The following is a 13,669-nucleotide window of genomic DNA, read 5'->3' as shown; positions in this document are numbered from 1 at the left end:
TTTTAACAATTTTCATTAATTTGGTAAATTTATGTAAATTTTTACCAAATATAGTTCTCTGTTACTAATGGGCAAAGTTCATTATAGATATAATTGTAAGAAGCAAAATCGTTCAGTAAAGAAAGAACTTCAAACACATCACCATCACCAAAATACAATTTTGTCATGAATCCATTTGTGTCCTTTGTTTAATATGCACATAGACCAAGGTGAGCGACACAGGCTCTTTAGAGCCTCTAGTTGGTTATTATCTTGAATATTATTATAGATAGAGATAAACAGTAAACAGCAATAATGTTCAGCAAAGTAAGATTTACAAATAAGTCAACATGACTGAAATGGTCAGTTGACCCCTTTAGGAGTTATTGCCCTTTATAGTCAATTTTTAACCATTTTTCGTAAATCTTAGTAATATTTTACAAAAATCTTCTCCTCTGAAACTACTGGGCCAAATTTATCCAAACTTGACCACAATCATCTTTTGGGTTTGTAGTTTGAAAAATGTGTCCGGTGACCCGGCCATCCAACCAAGATGGCCGCCATGGCTAAAAAAAGAACATGGGGTAAAATGCAGTTTTTGGCTTATAACTCAAAACCCAAAGCATTTAGAGCAAATCTGACATGGGGTAAAATTGTTTATCAGGTCAACATTTATCTCCTCTGAAAATTTTAGATGAATCAGACAACCCGTTGTTGGGTTGCTGACCCTGAATTGTTAGTTTAAGGAAATTTTGCTGTTTTTGGTCATTATCTTGAATATTATTATTGATAGAGATAAACTGTAAACAACAATAATGTTCAGCAAAGTAAGATTTACAAATAAGTCACATGACCGAAATGGTCAATTGACCCCCTTAGGAGTTATTGTTCTTTATAGTCAATTTTTAACAATTTTCATAAAATTTGTAAATTTTTACTAACATTTTCCACTGAAACTAATGGGCCAAGTTCATTATAGATAGAGATAATTTTAAGCAGCAAGAATGTTCAGTAAAGTAAGATGTACAAACACATCACCATCACCAAAACACAATTTTGTCATGAATCCATCTGCTTCCTTTAATATTCACATAGACCAAGGTGAGCGACACAGGCTCTTTAGAGCCTCTAGTTACTTAGGACTATCAACATAATATCAATGATTAGTATAGAAGGCGAGACATTTCAGCGTGTGCACTCTTGTTAACAATTTTCATAAAATTTGTAAATTTTTACAAATTTTTTTTACTGAAACTACTGGGCCAAGTTCATTATAGATAGAGCTAATTGTAAGCAGCAAGAATGTTCAGTAAAGTAAGGTGTATAAACACATTATCATCACCAAAACACAATTTTGTCATGAATCCATCTTCTTCCTTTGTTTAATATTCACATAGACCAAGGTGAGCGACACAGGCTCTTTAGAGCCTCTAGTTTATGAAAGTGATAAAATTAAAATATATTTGAGACAAATTACACATCTGATTACATTGCATTTTAGTTTTATTATACTTTTAGTCTTCTTACTACACTGGGTGAACTCAATACTGACCTATTGTAAGGTGGTGTATGCTGGCATACCTAGGATCTTGTTTGTTGCCACCCATAAGGACAAGATACCAGTGGTAAGTGAAAAAGATATATGTAGGTCATTTATTGAGGTTTTCCTTAGATCTTGTTTGTATTTACTAAGAAGGACACAGTACCAGAGTGTTCTCATAGTAGCAATATGTAGAACCAAGCTTCATGGGAACATGTTATACTTGGTGATGCATCATCAGGTTCATAGATAAACCATTGTCTATTTTACAGGTACTTTATACATGTGTTATATGTTTAAACATAATGGCTTTTAAAAACACAGAGTCATATATTTTGTAAAAGCATACATTCCTTTACAAACTAGTTTGACTCCAGAAAATAACATACTAAAAGAAAGATGGAAATGCTGACTGTACTGATATTGCAAATATTGTGATTAGAAATAACTCTATTCCAATGGTCAAAAATAAGATAAAGAGGACAAATGTGATTTGCTAAACATACATGTTGATTTAATATCCATATGAATAAATTTCATACCACACTGGTGTGTTTGTGTATTAATCCTTGATAATTTTGTTGACTTGAAAAGTTGATGATGAAAATGTCATTCCAATTTTTGTCCAAGAGGGAACCACCAGCTAAGTAGTCAGCACTTTGGTGTTGACCTGAATATCAATTATATGGAAATTTTTATTATCTTACTGTTTGCAAAACTATAACTTATTCGAAATACTAAGGATTTTTCTTATCCAAGGCATAGCCATATTTGGCACAACTTTTTGGAATTTTGGGTCCCCAATTCTCTTCATCTTTGTACTCCTTTGCTTTATAACTAGTTTGATCGGAGCGTCACTGGTGAGTCTTATGGAGACGAATCGCGTGTTTGGCGTAACAAATAATAATTCTGGTACCTAAATTGATGATTTCGTCACAATCTTCATATTTTCCATGGTTTAGACTTAGTGGAGGATATAAGCTCAAGAAATACATGATAACTATAATCTATATATATGTTACAGTAAATAGGTGAAATAGGGAATTACAAGTAATTACTAAACAATTCAGTAAATACCTGAAATTACTACTCATTTAGGAATAACATGTATTTATGCCCGCGTCACACTGTCCCGATTTTTACGCGGATGGCAACACGATAATGGAAATTTTCAAATTCGGGACTGATCATAACAAGATCGGGCTATTCGTAGTGCCATCTTTAACCATCGTAGAACCATCGGCCACTTTTTCTAGCCTTCGGGGACAAATTCCGAAAGGGTTCTAAATTTTTTAACATGTTAAAAAATCCCCGAAGGTGCGTCCGATGTTGAGGGTTCGTATTGAGTTCGTATCACCATCCTCACCGTCGTAATGTCACCGGGAATGCATCTTTGCACATCGTATTGCATTCGTGTTTCCATCGTTTCCATCGGGCAGTTTTGACATTACGATGTCTAAACGAATGAATCACGAAGCTACCCGAAGGTCTTACGATGGCAACACGACTTCGTGAAGACCTCGTAATCCCGTCGTGTTGCCATCGAATAAAAGTACGAAGGCGACAAGATGGAACTACGACGGCAATAAATCCAGCTAAATGTAAGTTAATTTTCGCGCTAAAATACATTTAAAGTGCCATGCGCGATATGCACTGGTCAGTCTAATACGACAGTTAAGAAAGACGTTCACAAAATATGGAGCTCATATCATGATTCTATGAGAACAAGAAAGGCGACAGCGTTGTTTCTATAAATTCAAATGGAACAAGAAGAGCAGCTATTACAGGCTCAGGATTTACTTTTACAAGTAAAATATTATTTTTTTTCCATTTTTCATATCAAGTAACATTATGAAAATCATAAACGCGCCTCATACACTAACACTGCAGGTACACGTATATAGGGAAACCAACTTTTTCTTCATTATTCTGATTTTTATGTATGGTCTCAGTTGTTGTCACACGAATGTTTACCCCATAACCATTTTGTTTTCTATATGTCATATTTTGCCGCATTTGTTGCTTTCCCCACATCCTTCCTTTTGTCTATATTATTATGATATTCTCCTGGAAAGAGCTCTTTTTGAATAAAAGGGATCAACGAACCAATTACCTTACCTTTAAGATAGATCAGTAAACATGGGCATAATTATGGGTAATTATTCAGACTAGTGCACACATTTTACAGTTCAAACAAGGCAATGCTGAGCGTGGCATCCCCTCGTATGTAACATATTGAGGACAAATATGGACACTATATTTGTATATGACACATGCAGAAAATGGTAAATTGAATATGCATATTTGATACATAAACTATTTTTTAGAAATCAACCAAAACATTCAGTAACTGGAAATACCTTTAATATTGTCTTTAGAACCAGCAGGTAAAAAAATGAGCAACCAATTTCCTGTGTATTATGCTATTTCAAGGAGAAAAAACAAGTCCATCTGCATGACCTTGACCTGTGGTCTTGAACGTAAGAAATGTCAGATCATTACAAGGAGGAACAATATACCAAATGTGGTTAAAATCTTTTGAAGCATATTGGTTTTAGAGTGTCCACAAGGGTAATATTGCTTTGTATTACAACTGCCACTGTGACCTTGACCTTTGAACTTTAAAGTCAATAGCGCTTAAGATATTCTTAACGAGTAACACCATACCACGTTTTGAGCATTTTGGTTCTAGAGTGTCCATAACAATTTTATCTACACGCAACTTACATGTAGTAGGCGAGGGGATAATAAACTAAGTTTTATAAGAATTAGACAAAAAGATTGATTTCCCGCCATGCATGGCACACTTGTACAGAAACGATATGTTGTCGAAATTCTGTTCGTATCTTTTATACATGGTATGGCCATCGCGCCATCATCGTAATCCATCGTGTAGCCTTCGTAATCCATCGTGTAGCCTTCGTGATCCATCGTGTAGGCTTCGGCTGAGATATGAAGCTTAAATACCCGTCTTCGGTTAACCTTCGTATGTCCATCTTTTGCTATCGTATATAATTTCGGCACCATCGTATAGACTTCATTATTCATCGTACTTGCTTCGGTCACTTTTTTGTATTTTAACGAGATCGGGATCAACTTCGTACGAACTTACAATTTTCGCATTTGGGTGTCCATTGTATAAAAATCGGGACAGTGTGACGCGGGCATTACTGATTGTTTCAGTGATTACAGGTATTCAATGATTTTTTTAGTAATTTTTACAGCTATTTACTAACTTAAGATATAAAATAAGGAAGTAACAGGGTAGGGATTGTTGGGATTAGTTAAGGGTTAGGGAATCAAAGCTCCTTCAACACTGCATGCTCTTTAGTTCTGCTTGTGAATTGAAACAGGAAAATGATTGTTATATAAGTTTTGAAACTCACTCAAAATTTTTGCAACATGCATGCCAATGATATAAATTTAAATATGAGAAATACATTTGTAAGAAGTTTTGAGGCAAATTCCGCTGTTGGTGATAGACATTTGATTATGCCAAATAAGTTAAATGATCTTGATAATTCATAATAAAATTAAAATTTCCATTTGACATACTTTGCATATCATTTAGAATAATCTTACATATGAGATGATTAAATTCCTTTTACCAAATAGGTTTACCTACAACTTCTTTTGTCAGAACTTTGTGATGAAGCGGACATTTGCCATAAATAAAATTATATTTCTCTAGACCTCAAAACATAATCTGCAACAAAATTGTATTATACAAGTCATACAGCAGTTATCCCACCTTTTGTGTAGCAAATATAAATATCCATTTAAAATTGAAATACATGTATAAATAAGATAAGATATTACTGTTACACCTCAATATGAATTAAAAAGACAACATCGAGTTCTTATACAATTTTTATATATTGCAAACATGTAACCAACTTTTCACATCGAGCAACAACCTTAAAACTGACCAGAAAATACATTAACTCGGTCTTTATCTTTGAATGTTAAACACATTAGAATAACCAGAAACTTTAAATGTTCTTCAGTGGCAACTTTATGACCATAGATAAATAGCACTAATTAATTGCCAGACAGTTCTAGAGAGTTCATTCAGATGCTAAGAAAAAATTACTATTTAACGGTTAACAGGTGTCACAGTTAAAGTTCTTTTAATGTCTATTACACAAATAATACTAAAATTAGCCTTTTAACAATTACTCCAATTAAAGAGTCAATGAAGAGCATAGTAATTTATTAAAATGATTTTGGTAATTGACAAAATAATGTTGATATACATCATGTATAAATTCATTCGATATTTAGTGGCTATTGACATAATGATAGTGTCACATAAGAAGCAAAGAACACCTATCCTTACAAAACACCTGGTCTTGATTTGCAAACAGACAGACACAGACGGACATTATTATTTCTGGGTAGGTTTGGATGCTTTTTGGGCAGATTTTTACAATGTGTTTACTGCTGTCTTTTGTACATCATTAATCACAAATTTAAATTATGGTGGGAGGGGTATATTCAACAAAACTAGTGTACCCCAGCACATAAAGAAGGTGTCTGTTCCAAGTCCTTGGATGGGCCCAGGAAAGGGACCTGGTAGGATCTTCGGTTTGACAAAGCAAGAGGTGCATATGTATCCACTAAGCCCCTTCTTCTTTTACTACAGCATTAGCCCTTTGAACAGGACTGTTAAATAACTTGTATAGTTTGAATTACTTTTAAGTACAACAGAAATGTCATGAAAACCATAACTTACCAATGTTGAGAGATTGTAATAATCTCATGTCTTTTTGTAGTATCATTAACATCTTTTTTAATTTGCTGATTATAATGTTTAGCTTTTCCCTTGGCATTTAGACTCTGTCACATTGTTGATTAAACAATTTCAATAACTAGTGTTTAGATATCTTTTCTTTCTAGTCATGCATTTTCAAAAAACATAACTATTCAATGGGGTCGAATTTTTCACTTGCAAGTGAATAACTCATCAGCCATGTTTTTTTTTAAAGTACCAAAAAGCGAACTAAAATCTCATTCAACAAAAAAAATCATATTTTACTTTTTGTATTATATAGCCAATGCCCCTTTAACAAAAAGGTATATTTAAGAACATTGTTTCACTGTTTGGGAATAGGTGTAAAAAGTCATTTAAATACATGTATTAGTAATTACTGGTAATAATTAGGCAGTCTAAGGAATTACTTGTATTAACTAAGTGCATCAAGAATTACAAGTAATTCCTAAATTTTAGTAATTACATGAATTCCTAATTTCACCTATTTACTGTAACATATACATTATTTTATGTACATGTATTTAGAAACAAAGTAACACAAAAAGATGTTACCAGTATTGTTGTGTGACTGTCAATTGACAAATATCCATAAAAACAAAACAAAAAATAATTGTACAACAGTCTTTTGTAAGCACTTAAACCAGTTCTTTGAAAAATAATAATATCATATTCCTCTACATAGACAAGTATGATGTCAATCATTTGCAACAGCATCCTATTCAGCCTTCACATGTGTACTTAAAGATGATTATTTTTGACAGGAGGATGTGGAAACCAGACGTGCACTATTGTACAGCGAAGTAGAGGAACTATTTAAGGATCACGAGGGAAGAAATCATCTTGTCCTTGACAAACGAATATTTGTCAATGCAACTGATAAAGATGATCAAGAAATTGAATCCCTGAAGAAAGCCATCACAGAGCTTACTTTCGATCATCCGTGTTGGGGGGAGAGGATGCCAAACGCTTGGGTCCCCCTTGAACTGGAGATTGCTGAAATGGTAGCTGCAGGAAAGCAAATCCTGTCATTGGTAGAACTTAAAGAATTGAATTCAATCAGCAAGGTGTCCGTCCTGGATTCAGTACAACTTCATGACTTCCTACACTTCCAACATTCTCTTGGGAAGCTTATCTACTTTAATACTATTCAGCTCCAAAATTATGTGATAATTAACCCGCTACTCATGGTGGAGGTCATGAGATCCTTTGTGACAGGTATTAATCAATTACGTCTCTAATGTTGTTATAACTTGTGTCCAATCCCTTTTGCTACTTTTGCAAATAAAATATGTTTAAACTATTAATCAATTGAAAACTAAGAGTTACTGACTTATTTCATGCAGATGTCGACGTCATTGTTGTACATAATGAGGCCATTGAGCAGAACTGATGTATGGCTTTTATTTTGTCTTCATGCTGTTTATTATTCTTTCTTTAATGTCCTTTTGCATTCTTTATGATCCTCCGACGTTGCACAGCTATGTAAATGACAATTGACAAAACACCCGTCTGGCATCTATAATACTAAAATGACGAGGTCCAATTTGTCAGCCGTCATCACGTAAAAACGACGAATCAAAGAATTCAACTTTATATATAACTAATATAGTACAAAGGTGTAGATTAAAAATTACACCACTTCAGGCCCTTTTGTTTTCCACGTAATTAATATTGCCAAAAATTAAGAAGTTCCGGGTCGAGTCCGATACCGATACCAATAGTATATTCACCTGTTACCTTTCCTTTAGCTTATCTGTACGTTCCGCATCTGACAGGCGCACCACCAAACGGTGTATTCAGGATTAATTAATATGCTATATACACGGGTCATAATCACCAGGTTGACAATACTAAATAGTCAAATTGTTACCTATTGTAGTATTTTAATCAGTAAGACTCTCTACCTTATCTGTACGTTCCGCATCTGACAGGCGCACCACCAAACGGTGTATTCAGGATTAATTAATATGCTATATACACGGGTCATAATCACGGGGTTGACACTGCTAAATTCCAGGACCTTTTGTTTTCCAAATAATTAATATTACCAATAATTAATAAGTTCCAGTTCGACGGGTATAAACAGAAAGATTTGAAAGCAGAGAAAACTGTGTATCTTATAATCGGTATGACTTTATCAGATGACAATACTAATACTAAAATAAGGCTTGCGCATAGTTATATACTTTAACATGTTTAATTCAGTCACGGACCCGCGATATCACGGGTGTGTTCTAGTATATACTAAATTTAGTTCTGGTATCTATAATGAGTTTATTTGACTTGTTAGGATTAGCTGTCGTCATATTCTCTCCATCCTGTTCTATTATCACTTTTATTGGACCATTTTTAGCTCACCTGACCTGAAAGGTCAAGTGAGCTTTTCTCATCACTTGGCGTCTGGCGTCCTTAAACTTTTACAAAAATCTTCTCCTCTGAAACTACTGGGTTAAATTTAACCAAAATTGGCAACAATCATCCTTGGGGTATTTAGTTTAAAAAATGTGTCCGATGACCTGGCCATCAAACCAAGATGGTCGCCATGGCTAAAAATAGAACACGGGGGTAAAATGTATATTTTGGTTTATATCTTCAAAACCAATGCATTTAGATCTATCTGCCCTGATATTTCCGGACGAATCCGACAACCTGTTGTTGGGTTGCTGCCCCCTGAATTGGTAATTTTAAGGAAATTTTGCAGTCTGGTTATTATCTGGATTACTATTATAGATAGAGATAAACTGTAAACAGCAATAATGTTCTGCAAAATAAGACCTACAAATAAGTCAACATGACCAAAATTGTTAGAGAAACCCTTAAGGAGTTATTGTCCTTTATAATCAATATTGAACTTTTCATTATTTTTGTAAATTGTACAAAAATCTTCTTTTCTAAAACTATGGGCCAAATTTAACCAAACTTGGCCACAATCATTACTAGGGTATCTATTTAAAAAAAGTGTCTAATGACCCTGCCTACCAACCAAGATGGCCGACATCAGTAAATACAGTAACAGGTGAGCGACACAGGCTCTTGGAGCCTCTAGTTTTACAGGAGCAAAGGGACTTTTACATAGTAAGATTAGTTGCTGTCATATTCTTTCCACCCTGCTTTATCATCAGTTTTTATATTTGACTAGTTTTACAGGAGTAATTAAAGGGACTTTTACCATTTATTTTAATAGCTTGACCACAAAACCTTATGCATCATATTGTGTGGGTATCATTCTTTTTGTTTAATTTGATGTTACACAGCAGATTGTTGTCCTATAGGAATTTGTTCAAATTAAAAAAATTATCAATGAGGGAAAATAAAAAAAATAAAAAAAACTTTGTTTATTTTTAGATGAAGGATTTTGGCCAAAGAAAAGAAGAATACAGGAAACTTTCAGGAGAATGTCAGAAAGTGGGATCATACATCGAGAAGACTTGTATCAGATATGGAAACAGAAGGACTTCCGTGCAGTTTTACCATACAAAGAGTTTATATTCAACATACTCATTCATTTAGATATTCTGGCAGAGCAACGGAGGTATGATACAGCTACAGGAAGTCGCTTACCAGTAGAGAACTTCTTTGTTCCCTGTATGGTCACACAAAGAAATACCACCAGCTTCATGAACACAGAATGTACACCAGAGAAAGCTATATGTTTGGCATTTGTTTTTAAAGGAACTGTTATACCACCAGCTTTGCCCAATCGTCTGATCAGTGCATGTTTGAGCAGGTGGACTTTGAAGCAGTATGAAGGGAGAAAACTCCTCTTTTCAGGATTTGTTGTAGTCTCATTTGACAAAGCACATGATATTTGTGTATGTATTGAAGGCAACAAAGTTCTTCTTTACATAGTCCACAGAACCTCCGCTGGACTTATAGTACCAGATATTGCCACTGGAGTTAAGGAATGTTTGGTTACAACAATGGAGAGAATTTCAGATTTCTATCAATCCACAATCAATGTAAAACACAGCCAACAATTACCTTTCCATATTGAATATTCATGTTCTGAGTTGAACTGCTTCATATGTGAAGAGGAAGCTTTGCACTCAATGACAAGCGAATGGGTTTGTGATAAACATAAGATAAGACACAGAGCCGGAAACTGGGTAGTTTGGAACCAATATAAGGTATGTATTATATATTAGTATGTGACAAATAAGGTAAATTTGAAAATTTAATGGACCGAAATACCTCATGGCTAATTTTGGTCTTATTTTGTAGATAAACATAATATCCTTTGACTAAGGCATGTCGTAGAGTGCCAAAATGGTGCAGATTTTTTTAAACTGCGATCAAAGGTCAAAAGGGGGGATTTACAAAAATCGCAAATTTTACTCATTTTGGACAATTTATCGGTAGTCTCTCATGTTAACTGAGAAATTTTTTCGATAAAAGCATGCGCTAGGAATGCTCCAAAAATATAGCTAGTCATATTTATGTGTGATTACCAGAGATTAGTGATATATACCCTCGCTTCCAACACGTTAGAAAATGAAACAAATATCTTTATCTACGGAAATTATCGACATAAAATATTCATAAATAAAATTTATCTATGCAATAATATATGGCCACATGTAAAGATATTTTTGGGAAAGTTTTGTTAAAATGTCATAAAGAATAGAGCAGAAATAAGAACTGTAAAGTTAACACCCGGTCCATGATGCTATGAAAAAAATGATGAAATTCGTTTCTGATTATTTAAACTTAAAAGGATGTTAGAACTATAAAAAATAGTCTTCATGTTTATGTCACTATAGTATATGAAGTTTGTTTTTATGTTAATAAATAAATCAACACTAGATCAATAGCACATTGAGAAGATGTGTCCCCTTTTTCTTATAAAACAACGACATACATGGTTGTCGTTTGTTGATGTGGTTCATAAATGTTTCTGGTTTCTAGTTTTTCAAATAGATAAGACCGTTGCAATGGTTTTACACTAGTAATTTTTTTTATCCTTTACTGTTCGGTGTGAGCAAAGGCTCCGTTTTGAAGACCGTACTTTGCCCCTAAATGCTTTTACAAATCATGACCTGGATGGAGAGTTGTCTCATTAGAACTAATACCACATCTTCTTATATCTATAAACAAAAGAATATTTAGCAGACTTGAAAGCCCGATATATATGTGAACTACAAACAAAGATTCACAGGGATATTACTCTTCAAAAGTTGCTGTCTATGGTCCGAGTACACAGTTATCGTCCTTTGATTTTCGTTGTCCACGAATATAGTCCTTAGTGTGGACAGTGTGTTACTTGCCAATTTTTGTTATACCCCTTCCAAATTTATTTCTCCATGTTTTATGCCTCATATAGCAAGTTGGGGGGTGAAATGACACTGTAAAAAAAGTTGGGTCATAAATATTAATGTAAAGTAGTGATTAGGTCCAGCTGAAAAAGGTCAAAAATTAGCACTTCGGAAGCTGTCAAAAGATTTCAAGACCCCCTTAACATAAGATTGTCCATATTTTGAGTTAGAGCTGATGAAGTTTTCTATAATTTTGATATAATTTGTCCCAAAAGTAGTACAACACACTGTAAAAATATTATTGAGAAAGCGCAGGTGGGTTTTTTTTAATTTTCATTTATTGTCTAAAAGAAATGCACTACGAAATAACTGTGTACTCGGACCTAAGAATGTTTGTAATCCTCTTACACTAGACATCAATATGCACATCAATTTGAAAGGTAACGGAATACTAGGAACAAAAGTGGATGTCATTGTATGGCGCCGACAATACTCGTGAGTTTATTATTCGTATCACCATGCACTGATTGACCATTGCTTCTGGGGTCATTTGATCCGCGGTGAAGTGATTTTCACTGCAAAATATGTGTCAATATAAGAACCAGCTAGAATGACAAATTTTGATACATGCATGTTTTTTCCAGACCCCTTGTAATTGTCTTCCTTTTTAAATTTTGATAAGAGAAGACGTGTCGCATCCTATAAGAGCGGAAGCTGCTGTTGGTGTGCCAGGCATCTGGGGTCCAATAACTTTTAAAAAGTTGCATATGTCATGAATAGGTATAAAAACTGTCTTGTGGCTTTGGTTGAAGAAACGCCTCCGGTCTAAAATCACTATTCATCATGTTTGACATCTGAGGAAAAGACCATATTAGAAATAAAACATAAGTGTCATGATTTTAATATGATGCAACCCCTCGCAAAACTTTTCAATATCTGTTCATTTGCAAAATGAGACGGCAGAATAGTTCTTATATTTGCCTCTTCAGTCACTTAAAGGTCCTACAAAAAATTGCTTTACAGTCCATAGATTTTGAAAAGATCCTGCTAGAAATATTTGTCATGTTCTAGCAAATCAAAACCATTGTAGTGCGATAGTGCATAGTTACAGTAAAACTACAAATATTATCAACCCATGTTTATTTTCAGGTGCACACAGAAATTCTCACAATCTCTAATTGATCTGCATTCAATGACTTGAAGAACAATTTGGATCTACCACCATTAGAAATAAACCTTATTGTCCCTTTGACGCCTTTGATAGCTGACTATGTGGTATTGGATTTGTTCATTGTTGAAGGTCGTGCGGTAACCTATAGTTGTAAATATCTGTGTCGTTTGGTCTCTATGAAGAGTTGTTCCATTGGCAATCATACCACATCTTCTTTTTATATACACCAATGTCCGATGTAAGGGGATGGTTGGGCGCCCGTTGACATGTTTAACCTCCCCACATTCTGTATGTGGCTGTCCCAAGTCAGGAGCCTGTATATGTACTTTTTGGTCTGTTTGTGGAGATTTGTCTAATTGGCAATCATACCACATATCTTTTTCATTATGGTTTTAAAGCAGTCATTGACGAAATCTCAATAACAGCTGTATAATTTTACATAAAAAATTTGGACAATACCAATACCATTTTTTTATCAGGTGTGTACTGGTTTTTTTATAAAGGAATATTACACACTCAGCTAAAGTATATATTTCCGTTCAATATCAATTGAGAGTGCATTGTAATCATTATCCATTTGAAAATAATTGTAAACTACTAACCAGGCAAAATATTTATCAGAGAGGTTGGAATTCATTGCAAAGATAGAAATAATTTGAAATTTCGAACAATCGTAAACAGCTTTTCACAATTTTTTTCACAAAATGCAATATCTGTAAACAAATGTAAATGGCAAACTATACGACAACGAATTTCGTTTGCTCTTTCTTTCGCAAATAGATCATCATGTAGACTTAATGAATGTAGACATGCTGCACTGTAGCATTCGAAAAGCAACATCATGCCCCGGTATATTTGAATCATCAGAAGCAAATTATTTTTAATTTCATCAAGTAGTTCACAATGCATGCTGAATGTTGAAGCGGTTTGTCCTTGAAGTTATTTATGAAGAG

The 13,669-nt window shown here is 34.2% G+C and overlaps 1 protein-coding gene across 1 annotated transcript in view; it reads left to right on the top strand.

Annotated features, from left to right (window-relative positions):
- LOC139498896 (uncharacterized) overlaps positions 1–13,669 on the top strand; it is a 253,701-nt gene that overhangs the window by 205,527 nt on the left and 34,505 nt on the right. Inside the window, exons 12-14 of the mRNA XM_071287485.1 lie at positions 1,498–1,604; positions 7,055–7,508; positions 9,639–10,420. Of these exons, the coding sequence (XP_071143586.1) occupies positions 1,498–1,604; positions 7,055–7,508; positions 9,639–10,420 (1,343 nt within the window). The remainder of the gene's footprint in view (positions 1–1,497; positions 1,605–7,054; positions 7,509–9,638; positions 10,421–13,669) is intronic.

Source organism: Mytilus edulis, chromosome 12, assembly GCF_963676685.1.
Source record: "Mytilus edulis chromosome 12, xbMytEdul2.2, whole genome shotgun sequence".
NCBI lineage: Eukaryota > Metazoa > Mollusca > Bivalvia > Mytilida > Mytilidae > Mytilus > Mytilus edulis.
This window is presented reverse-complemented; position numbering and strand designations above follow the sequence as displayed.